Genomic DNA, 22,585 nt, shown 5'->3' on the forward strand with positions numbered 1-22,585 from the left:
ATAAATAACTGGCAAAAAGGGAGTAATTGAAATGTCAGCATGCTTTTGTGTGCTTAAGGCAAGTCATAACGGGAAGACTCAACAACAGAAAAGGCCGCCAGCCAATGTCGAAGGGTCAGATAGAATTTGAGCTAAACAATACGTTAGATAGAAGCAATTGTGGAAGGCAATATACGCAGAACATGAATCTATTCTTTTCTGAGGAAATGGAAACAGAACTGGTGGTCTCCCATGCCTATCTCTTTAGTTTTTAGGGATTCTTAGTTCTGGAGAACCATAAGGAAGGAAGCCATTTTTGAGTTATATAAGGAAAGTGGTAAAAAATAAATGTTCTTCTGGAGCCAGGTCCCAAGAAGCATGAGATTTATTTGCAACTACTAATAATGGTTACTTTTTCTGTTGTGCTTTTTACAAAATGCTTCACATATAAGTATCTTGATGCATCTTTATAACTAACTATATGTCAAGGTAGATTAGTAATATTATCCCCAGATTAACGATAGGGGGATAAGACTGTGGCTTGGGTAGCGGTGTGCAGTCCTAGAGATGTTTACTCAGGAGTAAATTCCACTGAGCTTACTGGGGCTTACTCTCAGTATATGAAATCACTGCCTAAGTCAACCAGTGACTTTTTGGTTGATTGTGAGATTTTAACCAAAATGATTCAACCCATAGCTTGTGCTCTTAACTATTACGTTACACCACTTCTTGATCCTGATAAGATCTGTTACAACTGCCATTATTATTCATCATTTATATAACACTGACATGATGCTTGGCTGCATAGCAGAATAGAAAAACTTTTACCCAGACAGTTTACAACTCATGTTAGATTGACAGAACAGGACTGAGAAGAAAACATCAGGAACTGAGATTTAACTAACAGCAGGGATGGGGTAGAACAGAATTAGGTGGAATCAGAGGAGCAGCTGGGTGAAGGGAAATGTTTGTGTTCACAACCTAAAACAATAACAACATATTTTGATGGAGTAAAAATTATTGCAGTAATGAATCCATCTGCATATGTACACATTGCAGGAAGTCCTGCATTGAAAGTAGCAATCTAAATGGAATGCAGAGGAAAATAATTATCCAGGAGGATGTGTCTCACCCTCGAGGAATTGCTGTTCATCCATTCACTGAGTAAGATATCAAACATGCTTTGAAACTGACAGCAGGTGGTGTAGAGACTCCAAAGAATAAAGTATGTGAAACTATTGTTCAGACTGTGTTTTCTCATGCCTTACTGAGTGTGGGATTCCGTCTACCTTGACAGAGCTGGCTGCTCAAAACAGAAATGTTGTGAAAAACTTATACCCACACACTGCTTTATAAGTCCTACAAAATTTACTGACTGCAAATAATATATTGTGTGTAGAGTTTTCACAGTTACAATGTCCAAGGCCTTTTTATCTTCTAGAGCAGTCTTCCCCAACTCCCATCAGCCTTGGCCAGCATAGCCAATGATCAGGAATTCTGGGAGTTCTAGTCCAAAACATCTGGAGAATACTGGGTTGGGAAAGGCTGCTTTAGAGCATCCAAAATGATATCTGAGGTTGTAGCCACCTAGGAGCACAAGAATTGCCATTTATATGGGAGGCAAAGGGATACCATGTTGTATAGAAGTCGTCAGGCTTAGACACATTTATTGACAACTTCAATTCATGAGTCAATGTTTCCAATAAGTCCACATCCAACTGAGACGTATTATTGACACACACTCTAGGAGGCTACAGCTTGCAGGCCAATTGCCATCATGGCATGGCTTTTGTGGTTTCACAGTCATTGCTTGTGCCACTCATGGGACCTGGTGATATTTAGTCTTTAGAAAATAGGACTAAGACAGAGGTATTGAATTTCTTTCAGCCCAGGGCCAAACTCAATTTCAGAGAAGCTCTTGGGAGCTGCATTCCAGTGATGGGTGGGACTGAGGACAAAACAGGGTGGGTCCAAGATACAAAAAATACCAGCATATTTTATCTTAAAGCTCTAACTACCAGTCATTGAATCTTAGGAGAGGCATTTCAACCTTTTAGAGCAGGATAAAAACATGCGAAAGCCAGGAAGCCAGAAAACGATTGGTGGTTGGGAGAAAGTCGGTGCAGCCAGGGGAATAGGGAGTGGCTATCGGGAGAACTCTGGGTTGGCACCCCATGTGGGCCACATTTGAACTGTGGGCTGAGGTTCTGCACCCCTGGACTAAAGTCTTCTTCTTATGAGACAGCCACAGCACTCAACAGCTGCAGGAAATGGGTAGCCCATGCTGTATTTAGCTACTCTCAGTGTGTCCCATGGTGGTAGTGTGCATCCACCGCTATACATTGCATTCTACTTTTGGTAGGGCACCACTAAGCCATGCTTGGGGGCTGCAGTGACATGCCAAAGTTGAATTCACCCTCTGGCAGTGGGGTTACCTACTTGAATTGACCCCAAAGGCTTTCCTCTCAGCTGCCATGTGCTGAACTCCTCATAACAAAAGACTAGCATAATTCTCTTTGTGGACAGTGTCACTTGACATTTGACTGTGGAAATGTTTCAGTTACTTGTTTTTGTTTTAGTAGTAGCTCAAGGAGCAGGGACAAAATCATGATCTATCAGTATTGCTTATATGTATCACCTTCTATGCTAAACCCGGTCATGTCTTACATATTCTTTTTATTGCAAGATGAAAGTGTGTTTTTTAAAAAGTATACAATGACTTATTTCTGTTTTCTTTCAATAAAGGGAACTATTTTGGACAGACCTAGGGATCAATCCACGGATTGAAAGGTCTTCCTTACAAGGCTCTGATCGTCTCATTATAGCAAATTCAGACTTACTTTTGCCCAGTGGAATAACTATTGACTACTTTGCTGACAAGTTGTACTGGTGTGATGCAAAAAAGTCTGTTGTTGAAACAGCAAATCTGGATGGTTCGAAACGACAGATACTCACACAGAATGATGTAGGTGAGGCTTTGGGACTGGCAGTTTTCTGATTATAGATGCACATATTGAAATATCAGTGGAAGGCCAGCTTCTGAGTTAATAAATGTCTTGTGAACTCTATGGAGACTGATCTCAGTCTCAAAAGGAGTGGATTCTTAGCCCATAGATATAGATAATCTCTATATCAGACAACCTCCTAGTGCAAGGGTGGGAAATTTGTGGCCCTCCATATGTTTTGGCCTATAACTCCCATTTGCTTTAGCTAGCATAGCCAATGGTGATGCATGATGGAAGCTGTAGGCCAAAACACCTGGAGGGCCACAATATACACTAATTCGTGCTGTGCTGGATATTCATGAGGTTAAATTTTTACTTAAAAAGTTACCATTTCAGGGAGTGCAAAAATATTTGGGACAAAACTCATCCTTCTATTCTTTTGTGCATTTTTGTACCTTCTCACAGCCATTGTTTTCTTGACTTTTGCTACTTCTGTGCCACTATTTTTCCTTAAAAAGAGCTTCTTCGCTGCGTGATCCAAACCTTAAATTTCTCATTGTTCTCACCTGAGTTGGCAGGGTGGTGGTGGGGTGAGGTGTGATGAGGAAATGCATTACTATTCCTTAGTTAACTGGACTGATGAAATTGCCTCACCAGGCCACACTCTTGATTTCATTGCCCACCAATGCTGCATGACAAGACTTTCACCCCGATGTAGCTGGAGATAGTTATACATGACTGCTTAGAGCAGAATGTGGATGGTGATGTGCATAAGGATGCACATTCAAATGGGCATTCCATTGAAAGTAATGCAGTGCAGATAGAGAACATCCACATTCAAATTTGCATCTTTTTCTGGGTCATCCATCCATAATGCATTTCTTTCCAGGTCTGGTCAGGACGGACTAATATCCTTCAGGCAGCACTATGATGGTTGGATATTTGTGTCTATATTATGCAAAAAGAATGGTTCTGATGGCCCTAGCAAGGGAGGACATTGGGCTCTGCTTCAGGTAGCAAAAGGTCTTGGGACAGCACTGATACTTTCAATGGGATGCACCCAATCCACATCCCAGCAGTGGAGGAGGGTGGCTTCAATTTCACGAGGGCTGTAAATCCATTCTGGCTTTCAGCCAGAACCAGCCAGAACTCTAAAAGAGCTATCCAAGGTGCTGAACCTATTTTTAGGGTATGGCTGGTTCTGACTGAAATCCAGAATGGATTCTTGCCCACCAGGATTGGACCCACCAGCATCCACTGCATGTCAATCGGCATTCTGCCCCAACTAGTCAACTCTCTGGGACTGGCAATGCAAGGAAGCATTAGCTTTGTTGCCTTGACAAAGGGGGTGTATTCCGTCTGACACCCAGCTTCTTGCAAACAGTTTCACCCCTTCTTGAAAAGAGGTGTGAAATTTTCCGGAAAGGGGGGCATGCTCTTATGGGGGAGAAAAGATTCAAGACCCACCCACCCCAAATTTTGGCTGAGCACTGCCATGAATCTGGCAAATGGTTTGACACTGGACTGGACATGGCTTGTTATTGCAGCACTGCTGCCACCTTGTGTCATTCTTGCTACTATTGAAAAAATTGGACTCTATCCTCGGTTGCATGAATCGTAGAGATTTGGAATCCCTTGTTTTGCTGCTTTATTAATATTTTTTGTTTGAAAATATATCATAAAATTAAAATGCCTGACTTGGATGGCAAAGGTTCCCCACCCTGCAAGACCCTGACTTAGTATGGCATTAGATCATATGAAAAAAGCACTGGAGTCACTGAATAAATCAATGGAGATTGATAAATCTGTGGAGAAACCCAAAGGATGGAACCATAGAATCACAGGACTGGAAGGGGGAAGGAAGTCATTTGTCCCTTCCTCTATGTTAAGACTCTGTTGTGTACATATTACCTCCAGCCTCAACCGCAATTACACAGATTACCCTGGCAATCTTGACCACAGTGTGTAACAAGGCAGAATTCCTAAAACAAACTAGATGCAGCATGCAAAATGCTGCAGAACGTGTAGCTGAAGTTGACTTTAGGTAAGTGAGCCAAGCTACAAGGGAAAGCAATCTACCTTAACCAGGATCAGTTCTGGGCATGCCAGATCAAGAAGGATGAAGACCAGTCCAGTGGATTTAGGCAAAATCATCAGAAGAGATATAGAGTATAAATGACAAACTGAGTATGTTTAGTCTAAGTTGAATGAATGAATGGGTGATATGCTGGCAATTTTTTCAATTATTTTAAATGCTTTTCAGAAAGGAGAAGGTCTCAGAGCTGCTGTCATCCTATCCACTGTGGATAGTACAAGAAACAGTTTTGAACAATAGAGAAGTGGGTTTAGTTTAAACATTTAAGCTAGAATGTATAATGGTCATTTTCCAATGGAACAAGCGGTCAGTGAGTTTGTGACATTTTATTACTTTACACATTGGACGAGTAGTTTTTGGTATGTTTTAGATCGAGGCTGCTGAACATGCTTCCTTGGGCAAGAAGTTGAACTAGATCAGGGATCAGCAAGCTGGTGCTCTCCAGGTGTTTTGAACAACTCCCATAAACCCTGTCCATGAGCCATGATCACTGAGGCTTGTGGAAATTGTAGCCTAGAACATCTGGAGGGCACCATATTGCCTATCCCTGAACTAGGTGATCAGTGCATCCTGACCACTTTATGACAGTGTGTTTGACCTATGTACAACATAAATATGATGCTAACAATAGATATTTATGTGCATATCCATTGATACATTGTTCGAGACATTTGTGTAATGGGGTTATAAAAAGTACATATATCTATATTTTTAGGTCACCCATTTGACATAGCAGTGTTTGAAGATCACATTTGGCTCACTGATTGGACTAGGCCTTCAATACTGAGAGTGGACAAGAAGACTGGCCTAAACAGGGTGCGCCTTGGAGGCAGCATGCTGAGGCCCTCATCCTTGATTGTTGTTCATCCTTTAGCCAAACCAGGTATATTTCGAGAGCTAAGCACTGCAGTCATTTTCTCATTCAGTCTATTTCGGTGCCTGTGAGGTAGTTAGATCAAACATGTCAGAAGCAGAATTGTTGACCAAGTGGTGTTTGGCGAGCGCTGTAAATAATGAAAAGAAAACCAGGTGGCAATACATTAGATTAGACAAAGGCTGCCCAAGTCATCAACTGAACATTGATTTTTCTGAACATTGAATTTCATGACTGCCAGAGGGGTTCCACCTAAGACAAATGTGTGTAGCTTGAGAAATCCAACTCCCTGCAGCCAGTACTGGTCTATTTTGTACAAGGAACAGGCAACTGCACATTTGCTTTTTGTTTTAGATTGGGAGCTGGATGTTGTGCTTCAACATTTGTTCATTGCTGGTTGACTCTACGACTAGATTTTGATTGTAGTTTTGAGATGCTAGAGTAAAGCAGTCTGGCCTGCTGTGTTGTTCTTATTGTTTCAGGCCGTATCTTCACATCCAAGAAGGGCATGCTAACTAATGACACGCTAGTGCTGGAAACATTCTCCCAGCATCCTCTGAGTAACAGTGCACACAGAGATAGCAGTGGAGATGATCTACAGATGAAACGGATGCTGACTGCTGAAATCGTGGTGTCTAGTAAAGACTGCAGTTTCCTATTTTGTCATGGCAGGGGTTGCTGATTTGCTCAGTGTTGGGCAAAGTGGTTCCACGCAGATGAGGGACAGGATAAGCTTGTCTGCAATTGATGGGAGTGACTGTTGTAATCACGTGACACTATTTTTCTAGAATCCATGCTTTTTGTAAGGTCAGAATGTCTACTGTAGCCTTACCCAACCTGGTGCCCTCCAGGTGTGTTGGATTGCAACTCCCAGCATTCCCAGCCAACCTTGCTGGTGGCCATGTTTTCTGAGTATGTTGGGAATTGCGGTTCAACACATCTGGAAGGTGCCCAGTTGGGGAAGGCTGTTCTACTGTCTTTTCTCAGACAAAAACCTCTAGAAACCTCTAGTTAAAATAATCCCATCAATGGATTTTTGTCAAATGCATACATTGATTTCAGCAGGACTGTCATAAGTCCCGCTCATAAGACTATCATGGCCTCCATTTCCAACAGGCTGCAAAACATGCAATACAAGATTTAAACTCCTAGTAGAAACAGAAATACAGAATTATTTCTAAAAAGACTAAATAGTAGTGTGTTTGAGAACGTGATTGCATATAGCACAAAAGCGGGAGACGTAGTTTATTGGTCGAGCACATATTTTACATGGAGAAACTCTCAGGTTTAATTTCCGACATCTCCAGCAAGGGCAGGGGAAGACCATATCTGAATTCCTAGAGAGCTGCTGCAAGTCAGGGTAGAAAATACTGAGCTAGATGGGCCAATGGCTTGACTCAGAATAAGGCAGCTTTCTCTGTTCCTAAAGTGGGTGATTCAACACAGTATTCTGGACGGCGTGATGTCCAGTGCAACTGTATTGTGAAAGGTTGGTTCTAATTCATTTGTCTAAAGTCATTAACTATTCTGAGCTCTTGAACTGTGGAGAAGTGGAATGATTTTTCTTATTTTGTGCCACAGACCAGGGCGATTGTACATGGTTGGGATGCGATGTCAATGCCCAGTGCATTTTGAATGGAGATGATGCGACTTGTCAATGCCAGACAGGGTTCATCATGGAAAGCCAATTGTGCTATGGTAATTTTAATGTCACCTGCCAACATTATAGAATAATACTAATTATGGAGTGTGTGTATGTGTGTGTGTGTGTGTGTGTGTATGCCAGCCTCAGATCATAAGTTTTGAGGTGGGTAACACTCCCCAGTGTGATGCTTCTTTCACAAGTGAAATGCATGAAGAGCAGGTTTTCTTACAGGAAGGAGAGACAAAAATGAGAGCGGGAGAGAAGTGTGGATGGGAGAGCAAGATGTTGCAAATTCATTGTAACTGAAGAGAAACTGCTGATTTGGGGTGATGTGAGGTGGGGTGCAAATTAATTAAAGATTGTTTTTATTTGAGATGATTGAGATGGGGAATTAATTGGCTGGCTTTGCCGTCCGTAAAATTTAAATAAATTCTAGTAATTCTTTCTAAATCTGCGTATAGAGATCTAAATTAAGATATGCAAATTTTATGCAGATTGGTGTCCTATGGGCCTGGGCCCCAAATCTTTTAAGCACTGAGTAATGTCCTAATGCTTCTAGAGCATCCTACGTAACTGTGGCTCCACAGTTACAGCAAGAGTGTGCTGACCTTGGGTCCGCGCTCTTTGGAGTAAATATGTTCCTCTTTTTCACAAAAGCAAAAGCAATCTATTTAAGTAGGGATGCAGAACCTCAGGCCTGGGGGCCAAAGCCAGCAGTCATGGGATCCCAATCTGGCCCTCTGGGATTCCCCAGATGGCCACCCCCACTCCCCCACCCCCTTTCCCCCAACCACTGATAGCTTGGTGGTTTCCCAGCGTTTGTGCAGTTTTTTCACCATTCTAATGTGCTGAAATGCCTCTCCTAAGGCTTGGTGAGTGGCAATGAGAGCTTTCGGCTAAAATATGCTGGTATTTTTGATTTGTCCCTTTTGCCCCTCCCGCCACTGGAATGTGGCCCCCAAGAGCTTCTCTGAAATGTAATTCAGCTCTCAATCTGAAGGAGATTCCGCACCCCTGTATTTAAGAAAGAAAGGAATAATTACCTCTGACTTTAAAACAACAACAACACAGTCATTAGAAGTTAGTAAACTGTTGCTAGAATAGTTGAATAGCAGATCATAGCGGAAAATGTCGACATAAATTCAAATACACAAAGTGGGCCTTGTTCACTTACAGTAGGCTTTAGAACAGTTAAACAGGAATGTCAACCCTCCCCCCGCCCCCAACAAAGACAACCATGTTGGCAATAAGAAAAATCCAAAATCCATATAGTGCAATATCTTTATCGGGCCAACTCAAAGATCACAAAAAATGTGCAAGCTTTCGAGATCTCCAGATCTCTTCATCAGGAAAAATGTTACAAAAAGTAGGTTGCCGGTGGGTGGGATAGGGGAAAACTGCTGACTCGATGTTGTAGTCAAGATGACTTTATGGTCAGAGTCTTGGGATGAAAATGGAGGAGAAGGGGTTGCAGACTCCAACCATGCAGGCATCCTGACTACAACATTGAGTCAGCCTCCCCGCACATTCCGCCCACCCCCACCCCAGCCAACCTGCTTTTTGTGACATCTTTCTTGATGAAGAAATCTGGAGATCATGAAAGCTAGCACATTTCTTTGTGATCTTTGAGGTGGCCTAATAAAGGTATTACACTATATGGGTTTTCGAATCTTTTTTTTCTATTAAGCTCTGACAAAATGTCCTTCTTGTACCTTCTCTCCCAACTTTCATTGCTGCTTCTCTTGCAGATGTTGACGAGTGTGGTTTTAACATGGACCAATGCAATCGCAGCTTGTCAAGGTGTATCAACACTGAAGGCAGCTACTTTTGTGAGTGCCTTGTGGGATATACTGAAGATGGACTTCATTGTTCTGGTGAGCTAGTGAGTTGGAGGCCGTTACAGCTTTCCTTCTAGTAGCTTGCATTTTGGGATGATTTGTCCGTACTATGTAGTGGAAGGCTATGACAGGCAAAAATTCTGCAGGAGCAGTTTCCTCTCCAGTAGAGAGATTGAGTGATGCAGCTTTACCTGTTGGATTTTGAAATTGCATTCTAATTATTTCAGTCTTGTTGGTCTGTTAGCAAGCTAGGGTGGCCATGTGTCCTCTTTTACAGAAGGCAGCCCTCTACTTGAAAGGCTGCCATCCAAGTCTGGTTTAAAGATAAAGAATAATCAGGGCTGAGCCTTGACGTTGCCCATGAGCAAGGTACACAGGTCACCTGGTCACCGTCTTCCACACTAGGATGAGAAGTGCTGCAATTCTATTTAAATTATAATAGTTATTTCTAAATGTGCATCTATTCATCTAAATCAGCATTTGCAGATTTTATGCAAATTGGTGTCCTCTTTTGACCTCTTTTTTGGGAGATGCACAAGTGGTCACCCCAGCAAGAACCCTGTTGTTAGAGAGGCTTTAGATGACCATAGGAAAGGTAAGGACTTGTTAGCTTTATCACAGAATCATAGAATAGTAGGGTTGGAAGGGGCCTATAAGACCATTGAGTTCAGCCCCCTGCTCAGTGAAGGAATCCAAGTCAAAGCATGCCTGATAGATGGCTGTTTACTACATTTATGTCCTGCCTTTTGCCCATCATGGAACTCAAAGCCCCATACTTGGGGTTTTCAAGTGGTCTCCTCTCCAAGCACTGACCAGGCCCAAACCTGCTTAGCTTCAGCAAGTGACCTGCATCATGTGCCTTTAGACCATGCCCTGGGTCTGTTTTACCCATGTAGCCAATTCCTATCTCTTGGTATGGGTGAAAAATGCACAGCCTCCAGCTGTAGGGAGGAAGGGCAAATGTTTATTAGTCATCTTTAGCTCCTGAAGAGTTATTGGTACTTCAGAGCTGCAATGCTGTACAGCCCACAACCACCCTGTAAGGCCTAGTGTGGAAGGAAATAACAGAATGATTGGAAGACAGATTTTTCCTGCAATTCAACACAGGTAGGACATAGGAATGGTAGGGATGTATGGACTGTGTAAATTCCATTCCCTCTGTGTTTCACAGATTGGCAGGCACCTTTCGTTCCATTGCATGCCCACTGATGGAATTGGATTTTTTTTCTTTCCAAATGTGTGCAATTTTGCTGATGTGAAAATGTACAAATTCCCCCCAAATGCACATTTTCACACCTTAGCCTATGAGGTAAATATACATTTTTGGCTGGGTTTTTTTTTATGTTGTGTATTTTTCTATGACAAAATTTGTGCAAAATTTGGGAAAGTTAAAAAAAACCTGGTCTGTAAATCCACGGAATCCACCTGACAGGGGAAAAGCCAGTCCACTGCAGAATCCACAGGTCAGATTTGTGAAAATCCAAACTCATTTGGTTCCACTGTGGATTTATCTGATATCCCTAAGGAACATAGGAAGCGGCCTTATACTGAGTCAGACCATTAGTCCATCTAGTTCAGGACCATCTACACTGACTGGCAGAGGACCGCCAGGGTTTCAGGTAGGCATTTTTCCAGCCCTACGTGGAGATGTTGGAGACTGAACCAGGGACCTCTTTCATCCAAAACATCTGCTGTGCCACTGAGCTACTCTAACTGTAAATGTTTACCCAAAAGATAAATGTGAAGATACATGACATTTGCATTAATGGGTTCATAATTCTGATAAAAACTAGCCTATAGGGCAGGGGTGGGCAACATGGTGCCCTCAGGGACCTATGCATCCTTGAACACCTTTCTTGACACCACACAAGGTGTCCTACCCCTCCCACATTTTTTTTAAAAATTAACACATTTTCTTACCAAAGCTGGGATTGCTTTGAAATAGGTTTCTGGTGGTGCTGTTGTTTAGTGTGTTGGGCTCAGACCCCACCTCAACCTTGTACTCAGTCTCTTTTGGGCAAGTGACTTGTCCTTTGCCATGCCTCCCATGGCAGCCATTTTGTGGTGGTGCTCAGGACAGTTTCTCAAATTGCCAAATGTGCCCACAGCACCAAAAGGTTGCCTACTCCTTCTATAGGGCACAATCGTATGCGTGTTTAGACAGGAAAAGAAGTCCTACAACTCCCAGCATTCCCCATCCAGAAGAAAGTCCTACAACTCCCAGCATTCCCCAGCTGGTAGATGCTGGGAGTTGTAGGACTTTTTTCTGTGTAAATATGCATAGGATTGCTCCCATAGGACTTTATATGCCAGGGCTAAATGTGTAAACTCTGAAAGGCAGTTGGCATTCGTTCTCCTCTCCCTTTAGGCCCTTCCTATGCTGTGTGATGTGCAACATCATCCATTCATCAATATGCAAAGCCTCTGGTTGTCAGTGGATGTTTTCTTGCCCTTTTGTTTGACAGCTCTAATGGGAATGGGGGGGGGGAGAGATGGACGGCCCAATAGAGATGTATTGGAAATCATTACCATGCATATAAACTAACGCAAGTATTGAGTCAGTCATAATACTCATCAAATAATTTTATGTTAGTTTAATAGTCATGAGATTCAGACTGCTGACATTTACAATACAAGTACATTTGAAAGCCATGTTCATAATCAGATTCACTGATCCCCATAGCTGGAACTTGAGGTCTGACGTTAAATCATCAGTGTACTATCTAAAGGATGGATTCCCCCAATCCAGCACTGCTGCAGATATGAGGACCAGCATTTTTAGCCATCGATCATCCTGATGTCAAACAACTGGGCCACATCTGGCACAGATACGATGGCTGTTCAATGGGCAACCAGCTCCAGGGGTGCACATCCCCTCCCTCTCCCCTTGCCAGGTCGAGGCTCCCCTTCCCTTGCTGCTTTGGAACAGGGAACCACAGGCCCGGGGGCCAAATCCCAGTTTAGCCCTCCAGGGTCCCCCAGATGGCCATACCCCCTTCCCTTTCTCCCACACCCTCTCCCCCAACCATCAACTTTTGTGTGATTCTTTCCCCATTCTGAAAGGCCGAAATGCCTCTCCTGAGGCATTGTTCCTGGCAGTGAGAGCTTTGAGCTACACTATGCTGGCAGGTCTTGTTTGGCCCTTACACTTGTTGGACTGTGACTGGATCAGTGGAGGCTGGTGGCTCCGATGCCAGTGGGGCAGTGAATCCGCTCTGGGTTTCAGTCAGAACTCTAAAGGAGCTATCCAGGGTGCTCCTCACCTTGGGAAACTCCATCAGCTGGCAAGTCTTACCAAGGACTGGTGTAGTAGTGTAGTGGCTAAGGGTGCAACTAGATGACATGTGGAAGATCCATTATCAGACTATCTTAAGGCTCTAAAAAAATTGATAGCAGCTGTGGCGGTAGGTCGGCAAATTATATTGGGATAATGGCACTGGGCAAGGGAGGTTAACCCTTCCCCCATGTTGTTTCTCCCATTAAAACTCCACCTCAAGCTAGTTCTTCCCCAGCATTGGAAAACATTTAAGTAACATATGAGATGTGGGAGATCCATTATCCAGAGATTTCAGAGGCGAGGAAGAGAAAGGAAGCAGGGCTGTTCCGCTGGCTCTGCTGAGAGACCAGCTGCTTTTGGTCCTTCGTCAATGCTCACCTAGCAGTCACCATTTCATCAGGCTATTCAAATTATTTCTATTCCAGCTGTCATGATAAGGACTGTAATTTTATGAACTGGGGCCTGAGTTTGTTTTTTTTTCGTCCTCGCTCCCCATCCCCTTTTCCTTTTGTAGCATGTCTTTTAGATTGAATACCTGAAGGCAGGGACTGTCTTGGTTTGTTGTTGTTGATCTGGAAGCCGCTCTGGGAGCTCTTTCAGCTGAAGAATAGAATAAAAATGCTTTAAATAAACCATAACAACAAATATTTGATGTGATTCTCTACCCTCCCCCCCCTCCTCTCATCAGCATGGTTAATGAGCAGTGTCAAGGAAGCTATAAGAGAGAAGAAGGCTTTCTTCAGAAAATGGAAGTCTTGCCCAAATGAGGAGAACAAACAGGGAGCACAAACTTGCACATAGGAGATGGAAGCAAAAATAAGAGATGCAACAAAGCAGGAGTATATCACTAACAATATTGAGGCCAACAGTAAAGAGTTCTTTAAATATATCAGAAACAGGAAACCAGCTAGGGAGGCAGTTGAACCGCTGGATGACAATGGAGTTAAAGGAGTACTAAGGGAGGATAAGGAGATTGTGGAGAAGCTGAATTATTTTCATCTGTCTTCATTGCAGCAGATGTAGGACAGATACCTGTACCAGAACTGATGTTTTCAGGAAGGGAGTCTGAGGAACTTAGGCAAATAGCGTTGACAAAAGATGAAGTTCTGAACCTTACTGGCAAACTGAAAATTAATAAATCACCCAGCCCATATGGTATCCATCCTAGAATGAATGAACTCAAATGTGAAATTGTAGATCTTCTAAGAAAAATATGTAATATGTCCCTAAGATCAGCCACTGTACCACAGGACTGGAGGATGGCCAATGTAATGCCAATTTTTTTTAAAAAAGGGATCCAGGGAGGAACCAGGATATTACAGGCCAGTTAGCTTACTGTCTGTTTCAGGTAAATTAGTTGAAAGCACTATTAAGGATAAAATTAGTAGGCATATAGAAGGACAAGCCCTGCTGAAAAAGAATCAACATGGCTTCTGCAAAGGTAAGTCCTGTATCACTAACCTTTTAGAGTTCTTTGAGCGTGTCAATAAACAGTGTGGACAGGGGTGATCCAGTAGATATTGTTTACTTGGACCTCCAAAAGGCCTTTGTTTAAAGTCACTCACCAAAGATAAAGTCCTCACATAGCAATCATGGAATGAGAGGAGAGGTCCTCTTATGGATCAGGTCCTCTTATGGATAACTAATTAAAGATGAGAAAGCAGACAGTAAGAATAAATGGTAAATTCTCCCAATGGAGGGATGTAAACAGCGAGGTCCTGCTGGGATCTGTATTGGAACCAATGCTTTTCAACTTATTCATAAATGATCTCGAATTAGGAGTGAGCAGTGAGGTGGCCATCTTTGCTGATGACAACAAATTATTTAGGATGGTTAAAACAAAAAGAGACTGCAAAGAGCTCCAAAAGGATCTCTCCAAACTGATAGAATGGGCATCAAAATGGCAAATCTGGTTCAATGTAAGTAAGTGTAAGGTGATGCACATTGGGCAAAACATGACATCCCAACTTCAGGTATAACCTGATGGGATTTGAGCTCGTGGTGATTGTCCAAGAAAGAGGTTTTGGGGCTGTAGTGGACAGCTTGATGAAAATGTTGACCCAGTGTGCAGTTGCTGTGAAAAAGGCAAATTCCATGTTAGGCACAGTTAGAAAAGGAAGTGAAAATCAAACTGTCAATATCCTACTGCCCTTAAACAAATCTATGGTGTGACGACACTTGAAATATTGTGTACAGGTCACTGAACCTAAAAAAGGATATTGTAGAGTTGGAAAAAGTGCAGAAAAGGGCAACTAAAATGATCAAGGGGCTGGAGCATCTCTCCTATGAGGGAAGGTTACAACATCTTGGATTGTTTAACTTAGAAAAAAGGCAAGTAAGGGGAGACATGATAGAAGTGTACACAATTATGCATGATGTGGAGAAAGTGGATAGGGAGACATTTTTCTGCCTCCCTCTCTCATAGTACTAGAACCCAGGGTTATCCCATAAAGCTGATTGGTGGGAGATTCAGGACAGATAAAAGGAAGTACTTCTTCACACATTTTATAGTTTAACTATGGGATTCACTACGGCAAGATGTAGTGATGGCCATAAAAGGGGACTGGACAAATTCCTGGAGGAGAAGGCTATCAGTGGCTACTACTCCTGATGGCTATATGCTGCGTCCAGTACCAGCGGCAGTGAGCCTATGTACACCAGTTGCTGGGGAACTTGGGTGGGAGGCTGCTGTTGTACTCATGTCCTGCTTGTGGGTTCCTGGTTGACTGCTGGTTGGCCACTGTGTGAACAGAATGCTGGACTAGATGGACCCTTGGTCTGATCCAGCATGGCTCATCTTAGGTTCTCTCAGGCAGCAGCTATTACCTTTTAAAAAACCTGTATCATTCATCTCCCACATCATGTCTAATTTGGCCCTAGGACTGTTGGTAAACATGCCACTGCCAGAGGCTTTACTACAGAAATTCCATGGTACATTATAGTATAAATCATCACTTTGTCCAAACTAGTTAAAAAAACACCTTGTGGAATGCTGTGTTTCAGAATCGGCCATATTTCCTACCAGTCCAACCAGGGATAAGTCCACTTTATCTGAACAAGATAGTCCTATTGGCTGCCCACCATCATACTGCCTCCATGAGGGAGTTTGTGTTTATTTTTCAGTCCTGAAGGCTTTTGCATGCAAGTAAGTACAACACTCTGTGGTGGTTCTATGAACTGTGGTGAGCATTCTTTTGTCAGAGGACAGTGATATATAATATTTTGGTTGGGGCTCAGTGAAATAACATGTAGGTCAAACAGAATTGCTAAGCATGTTAATAACATACTTCTCAATAATGTTTAACCCAAGCTCTATGCTTTGAACACCTGCATATTATCTTCAGTTAAACACTATTGCAAAGCATGTTATTAACATGCTTAGCAATTCTGTTTGACCTACATGTTATTTCTTTGAATGTGCATGGGCATTTGGCATGGTGAAGGTGTGGACATGCACATGACAGCCCCACTCCCAACATCCCTGAATACACTGGCTCCACGTCCAGCCTTTCAATGTTGAACAGTTAGATCTCAAGGGGCAATTCTAAATGCGTTCAGCTGAACACACTTAACAATCCACCTTCAGACTTTCCTGCTTAATAACCTGGTTCACACGTAACAACAACCCACAGTATGGGTTGAGTATGGATTGGGTATGGGTTGTTATTGAATCATGGTTTATTGAATCATGGCTTGTCATTAAGTGTGAACCCTGCATTATGATTTAACTATGGGTTGTTAATCATGAACAACCCAGGAATAGAACCCATGGTTTCTTGTTGGATTGTGAACTCTGGATTGGTCATAGCTAAACCATAGTGCAGGGTTTGCATGTAATAGGGATGTCAGAGAATTCCGCGATGGATCCCGGTGAGGCCGAATGCCAGTGCATTCTGCCCCCCGAAATCCGTTGCAGAACGAAGCCCCCTGCCCCCCCACGAAAGGCGCGTGGGACGAAATCCCCACCGCCCCCACCCCACGAAAGGCGCGCGAAACAGAGCACTTACTTGCTCCCGTTTGCGCTGCTTTGCAAATGGCGGCCATCCTGGCCGCCATTCGCTTCCTCCCCTTCATAGCCGTGATAGGCTACGTAAATACTTACGTAAATACTATGTCCCTGCGGAGGCCGTGATAGGCTACGTAAGTATTTATGTAGCCTATCACGGCAGGAGGAGGGAAAAAACCCAGCGTACGCAAATGGTGGCGGCTACCGCCATTTGCGTACGCTGGGTATTTTTCCCCCCTGCCATGATAGGCTATGTAAATATTTACGTAGCCTGTCACGGCGAAAGAAAGGGAAGCAAATGGCAGTGGCTACGACAGCTGCCATTTGTGTCCCTGCAGGGCTGCCCAGCGGCCGGATGTCTGGCTGAGGGTGGCCGAAGGCGGCTGGCGGCTCTGCGGCTTGGCTGCGGAGCAGAGCTGGCCAGGCAGGATTCCGGGGGGAGGGATGGAACGCCTTCCTCCCCGTCAAGGATTCCGGGGGGAGGGATGGAGCGCCTCCCCCCCACCGCGGATTGCCCGGCGTGGAGCCAGGTAGATGTTTCGTACATCCCTAGCATGTAACAATAACCCACAATTCAACCACAACCCACGATTCAATGACAACCCATACTCGACCCATACTTAACCCATTCTCTGGGTTGTCATTATGTGTGAACCAGGTCAACGTGGGAAGGCATTTGGGTACAGCAGGCAGGGTATGTGCATCCCCCACATTTTGCCCATGCTTTATGCACACACACATTCTTTAAATGCCTGCATAGGGCTATAGTCATCTATACTATACTATATATAGTCATCTTGTATTTCCTGAAATTATAAATGGATTTCTTTTTGTTATTTCTTAAAGCCATTCTATATTTTATATACCATATACTGGGCATTCAACAGCCATTCATGTTATTATTTGTTGCATTTAGTGTTACATTTATTAAATTATGGACACATTCTAGAAAGAGACACCTTTCTATTGTGTGTTCTTTTCAGCAACCACACTGTTAAAGCCATTTTCAGTGTAAACCAGTCCATACGTTCTTCTTAGATAGCACATGCTTCCAAGAGTCAGGGTTGAGACAGACACATTTTATTTTACTTGATTATTGCTTTTACAATTCTACATTAGGTGGCAGTGTTTCCCCATTCATCACCAAAACATGCACACTCAGTTCCACTCTAGAATTAAAAGGAAGTACTTGTTCCCTGCCCTCCTCCTCGATATTTAGCATGTAGTCATAACTGTATAATCTATAGCTTACTATGAAAAAATATGCTCTTGATGCAAAGTTATTAGTATGGTTTGTGCAGTGTCATAAGCCATACAAGAGACATAACTACTGTAGGGCAGTATCCAGCACTGTGGCTGAGCCATCGCTCTTTGTCTTGTGTCCGCAGGACTCACCACAAGTGCAACAGGAAGCTAGTGTTCCCTAAAACAATCCTGGAAATGAGCCAAATTGTTCATTGCTGGAACAGGGCAGGTCAGCAGAACTCCTTCTGTGAGCTCCGCTGACCTCCCCCATTTTGGAAATGAGCATTTTGGCTCATTTCCAGTTGTTTTTGGAACTGCTAGTTTCCTGTTACACTAGTGGTGGGTCCTGCTAGCTTGCAACAGTGCTGGATACTGCCCATAGATCAGAATGTATATATGATCAGAGTTTAACTGTCAGCATATAGGTTTCTTGTCTTGTGATACAAATCACACTGCAAAGTTGAGTTAATTCTTCAGATGTGTATCGTGGTTCTGCTTAATGAAAGTTAAGGTTGGTCCACAGAACTCAATGGGTTGGATCCATATTTAGGCACATGCAACTAGGATGCAGATGTGGCCTTTCCCATCCCCTCCTCCCCATGGCAGCTCCTTTAGCCCCATAAACGGCTACAAAGCTGATTGGGGGGCCCCACTGAATGGGACCATAGGCTGTGGTGTACGTGTGGGATCCCTGAAAATTGGGGTGGAGGCTCATGAAAAGCTCAGTTGCCCACATCTAAATATGAATCCAACCCAATTAAACTTAGTTGCCTATTTATTCATGGCTTGTATTTGACTTTGTCCTCTGTACACAATATAGTTTGGAGTTAAACTGGTTACAGAGGGCATCTTACACAGCAGGAAGAAAAAGGCTGATTTTAAAATTTTCATTTATTATTTTCTTTATTTCAAGACTTGCTAAACCTAATTGTGTAAACCTTCAGCTCCATAGGATGCAACCAACATCCAATTAAAGCCAGTAGCAGAACCCAGATTGATTTGAACGGTCTTACATCATTTCCAGAAGGCTTGCATTTGATGAGATCAAAGGACTGTGGTGGTCTTTGTTGTCATTTTTATTGCCTTCTGTGTTTGCGCCTTTGACAGGTGTGCGAAAGGCTACCTGGGAGAGCGCTGTCAGTTCAGTGACTTGGAGTGGTGGGAGCAGCAACATGTGATGCAGATCACGAAACAGAACATCGCCACTGCTGTTTGCTTGGTCGTGTTGTGCTTGGTTCTCCTCCTTGGAGCTGCTGCTGTCTACTGCTACAGGTAGAGCTATGTGGAGAGCATTAATTAGATCGATGTTAGCTTTTCAGTTCTGCTTATAATCCCTCTTTCCTATGTATTTCAAATACCTAATATATTGCTTGTGATTCTACATTCTCCCCCTACACTGTAGGCCCCATGGGGCAGGACCCTGCCCTCTCATTCTTTTAAAGTCCCATTTATGTCAGTGTTATATTTATAATGCTGATGATTATGATGACAGGGGTGCTTTGTTTAGCTGGTGCATGGATTACTTGAGCATCATTTCTTCTTTTTCTAGCAATGCCTTCCAGGAATTTAAATGAGCAACATTTGGGATTATTATTCTTTAATGAAACAGAAGGATGGGTTTGTCTTGCCCTGTAAAGTCATGCAACTGGTGGATGTTGTTTTTGTTATCAATAACACCTGTACATGTGATCTGATCTTCACAGTGTTTCACATTCACCCTAGTGTCACATCCCAGAATCTGTGAATGTGCTAAGCTTTTCAGAAAGTGGCAGTATGAACTGAAGACCCGGATTCAAGCTGGAATTTCAGATGCACCAGCTAGCCTATTCTTGCCTGCATACTAGAGTGTTGTCTAACCTGATCTACCACAGTGCCTAGAACTGCAGTTCTCAAAACATGAGACAAGCAAGCATCTCTTGCTGGAAACAGAAACAGTTGTCTGGGGGGTGAGGGGAGGGAGCAGGGGCTTCCCTGGTCTATTGTTGACCAGATATGCCTGTTGAAGTTATTGCGGAAGGCAAGGTAAAAATATCTCAAAATGAATAAAGAACCTCCGTTCCTCTCTCATGGGGCTTTAAAGTGAGGTTCACAGTCCATTGTGGACACGGAAATGTTAGTTGGTTGCATCTTCTGCTCTTAAGATGATTTATTGCCCTGGTTGGCACTAATTTTTAAAAGGGGCCATATTTTCAATTGAACAAGAGCTAAAGGGTCAGCACCATTTATTCCATATGCTCCTGCATATGCCAAGACACAGGCAAAAGAGTCTCCAGCCCTCTTGAACAAGAACTAACAGCAGCAAAAACTTTGGCATAGGATTGCCAACTAACTAACCAGGCCCTATTTTAATCCATTACCTAGTTTATCCCTAGGTTATCTGAATCCTAGAGTATTCAGCTACTCCCTGTGTTTTAGATTCTCTGTCTCCTCAGACCCACACAACTCATCTTTCCTCTAGGTTCTCTGTGGCATTTTAATTCCAGTCAAACTGACAACTTTCCATTCCCTCATAGAAGCCAGACTACAAACATTCTGGGACTGAAAGTTTCATTTCTTGAGAAGTTAGAATAGTTGTGGACATTCCATGACATCACAACTGTTCAGCCAAACAGTACTGCCAGAGGCTTTTACTGCAGAAATCCATGCATACTTGAAGACATTTGTGGGCAAGGCTGTTCTTTTACCTCACTCCAATGGTTATAAAATTCTTTAGCTTAGGTGAGTTTTTACACTTAGCTTAATTCAAGGATTCAGCAGAAACCCATTCCCTAAACATACACACACATGTGCACATGCTATAGGCTCCATCACCAGATCCTGACTGGATACCCTTTTTTTTATTTCAAGCATTGCTAAGCCTACTTTGGCAGAGCTCTTGCCTTTTACAAAGCATCTCGGCCTCTCACACCAAGAAGCTGCCTGATGTACATGGGAAAGGATCCTTGGAACTAGTGCTATGCTAGGGACCAGGTAGAAGTTCAGAGTGAGTTGCCTCATGCTTAGTCCTAATGTAGAGAACATGCAGAATTTAGGCTGCACACACCGGGCTGCTTTCATACTTCACAGACTCTGTGGTCTGGCTTCATAGCTCTGCATTTGAAAGCTGATTGCCATTTTTCTTATTCTCACCATTGTCTGGACAATCTGAATAATATATGTCTATGAAGTATGTGAGATAGGACCTCCTAAATTGGTCAGTCAACCAAAACTGTCATTTTAACAATACTGAAAATATTGTCAGCGTTTATAATTTGGGCACCTTGATTCATGCGCGTGCTCTCTCCTCCCTTTTACAACCTGTTCCCACTTAAAAACAAAAATAAAAAGTCATTGTTTTGCCCTGATTTACTTTCCTCCCTAACCAAATGGGTTTGATCAATATAACTGTTTATCTTGAACGCAAGTTTTCAATTACATGCTTGGCTGGGTTTGTACTACAGCTATTAGTAGCCTAACTAGATCAAAATGAAACCACTGATCTAAATCCCCCTTTAACTGGAGTCCAGAAACCAATGTTTGGATTGGGATTGCTATTTCATTTTTACTCATACTCTCCTGTATCTTAAGACATATTGATCAACTTCCATGAGCAGGTCAGTAGAAGTCCTTCCCTTCATCCATAAAACATAAACTCGTATTGCCCCTTAATATCAGGCTTGCAGGAATAAAAAGTAATAATAAGGAGCTGCTGTGATTAGGGGTTTAAATGACCTGGAACACACACACACAGAAACACACAGAAAGACCCATGTGCAGAGAGACACATTCCCTCAGCTATGTTTACCTCTTCAGAACATTTACAAGTACGACCTGCAGCAACATGTTTTGGTGTGAAGTGCTCTTGTTCAAGGTTACCGCCAGCCATGACTTCTTCCAAAATACTCCATTCCACTCTCCTTCTCTCCCAGTTTTCTACCCCCCCTCCCAAGAGTCAGAACAATAATCCATGCCCACTGAGCATGCTCAGTCCCCACTGGGCTCTTTGGTTTGTTTCTTTGTTTGTTTGTTTGGTACTTCTGCAAGGTGGGGTTTTTCCCAAGCCTGCTGATACCACCTCCTTGTGTGTGAATGGTGCTGTTATGGCTACATAGGATTTGCACTTGGAGAATGACGTACTAAATATACTACATTTTAGTGTCCACTTTTAGTTGTTCACTTACGTTATCTCAGTCATTTTTACAACAACCCTGTAAGGTAGGTCCATATTATTACCCTCAGGGTTGGAGCTGTGAGAAAGTGGCTTGCTGAAACTAATCAAATGGCCTCAGTCTATAGAAAAGCAGTCCTGTTTAAGTACCACTGCAATCACTGGGACTTACATTAATTGGGACTACAGTGTCCAATTACATTCAATGGCATGTAAGCATGACTGACTTTCTCCGGATCAGGACCAATGATTACTGATTCACCCCAGCCATATCAAGTAAGGAAATTCTAACTTTCATAAGTTAATGGCATTGCTAGAGTGCTAGGAGTCAGGTCTCTGGCTTTGCATTTCCATATATTATACCTCCAGTCGGAAGATTGGCCCACAGGTATTCTTGTAACCAGACACATGTCTAATTAGCTGGAAAATGTAAGTTTAAGCATGAGATGTTCGGAAAACTGTACTTTTCTCAGTCATTCAAACAGCAGCATCTTGAAGTGTGGTACAGGCTACAGCTTCACTTTCATTGCTTAA

The 22,585-nt window shown here is 43.0% G+C and overlaps 1 protein-coding gene across 3 annotated transcripts in view; it reads left to right on the forward strand.

Moving 5' to 3' along the window:
* The window catches only part of EGF (epidermal growth factor), an 85,229-nt gene that overhangs the window by 59,177 nt on the left and 3,467 nt on the right, over positions 1 to 22,585 (forward strand). For all 3 annotated transcript variants that reach the window (XM_084860247.1, XM_084860248.1, XM_084860249.1), the window contains 8 exons: positions 1,039 to 1,143; positions 2,725 to 2,948; positions 5,735 to 5,902; positions 6,376 to 6,531; positions 7,475 to 7,591; positions 9,287 to 9,412; positions 15,657 to 15,798; positions 19,012 to 19,176. In XM_084860247.1, the coding sequence (XP_084716373.1) occupies positions 1,039 to 1,143; positions 2,725 to 2,948; positions 5,735 to 5,902; positions 6,376 to 6,531; positions 7,475 to 7,591; positions 9,287 to 9,412; positions 15,657 to 15,798; positions 19,012 to 19,176 (1,203 nt within the window). The remainder of the gene's footprint in view (positions 1 to 1,038; positions 1,144 to 2,724; positions 2,949 to 5,734; positions 5,903 to 6,375; positions 6,532 to 7,474; positions 7,592 to 9,286; positions 9,413 to 15,656; positions 15,799 to 19,011; positions 19,177 to 22,585) is intronic.

The sequence above is a fragment of the Heloderma suspectum genome, chromosome 5 (assembly GCF_057233095.1).
Source record: "Heloderma suspectum isolate Gila_16-S chromosome 5, 16-S_ref, whole genome shotgun sequence".
Taxonomy (NCBI): domain Eukaryota; kingdom Metazoa; phylum Chordata; class Lepidosauria; order Squamata; family Helodermatidae; genus Heloderma; species Heloderma suspectum.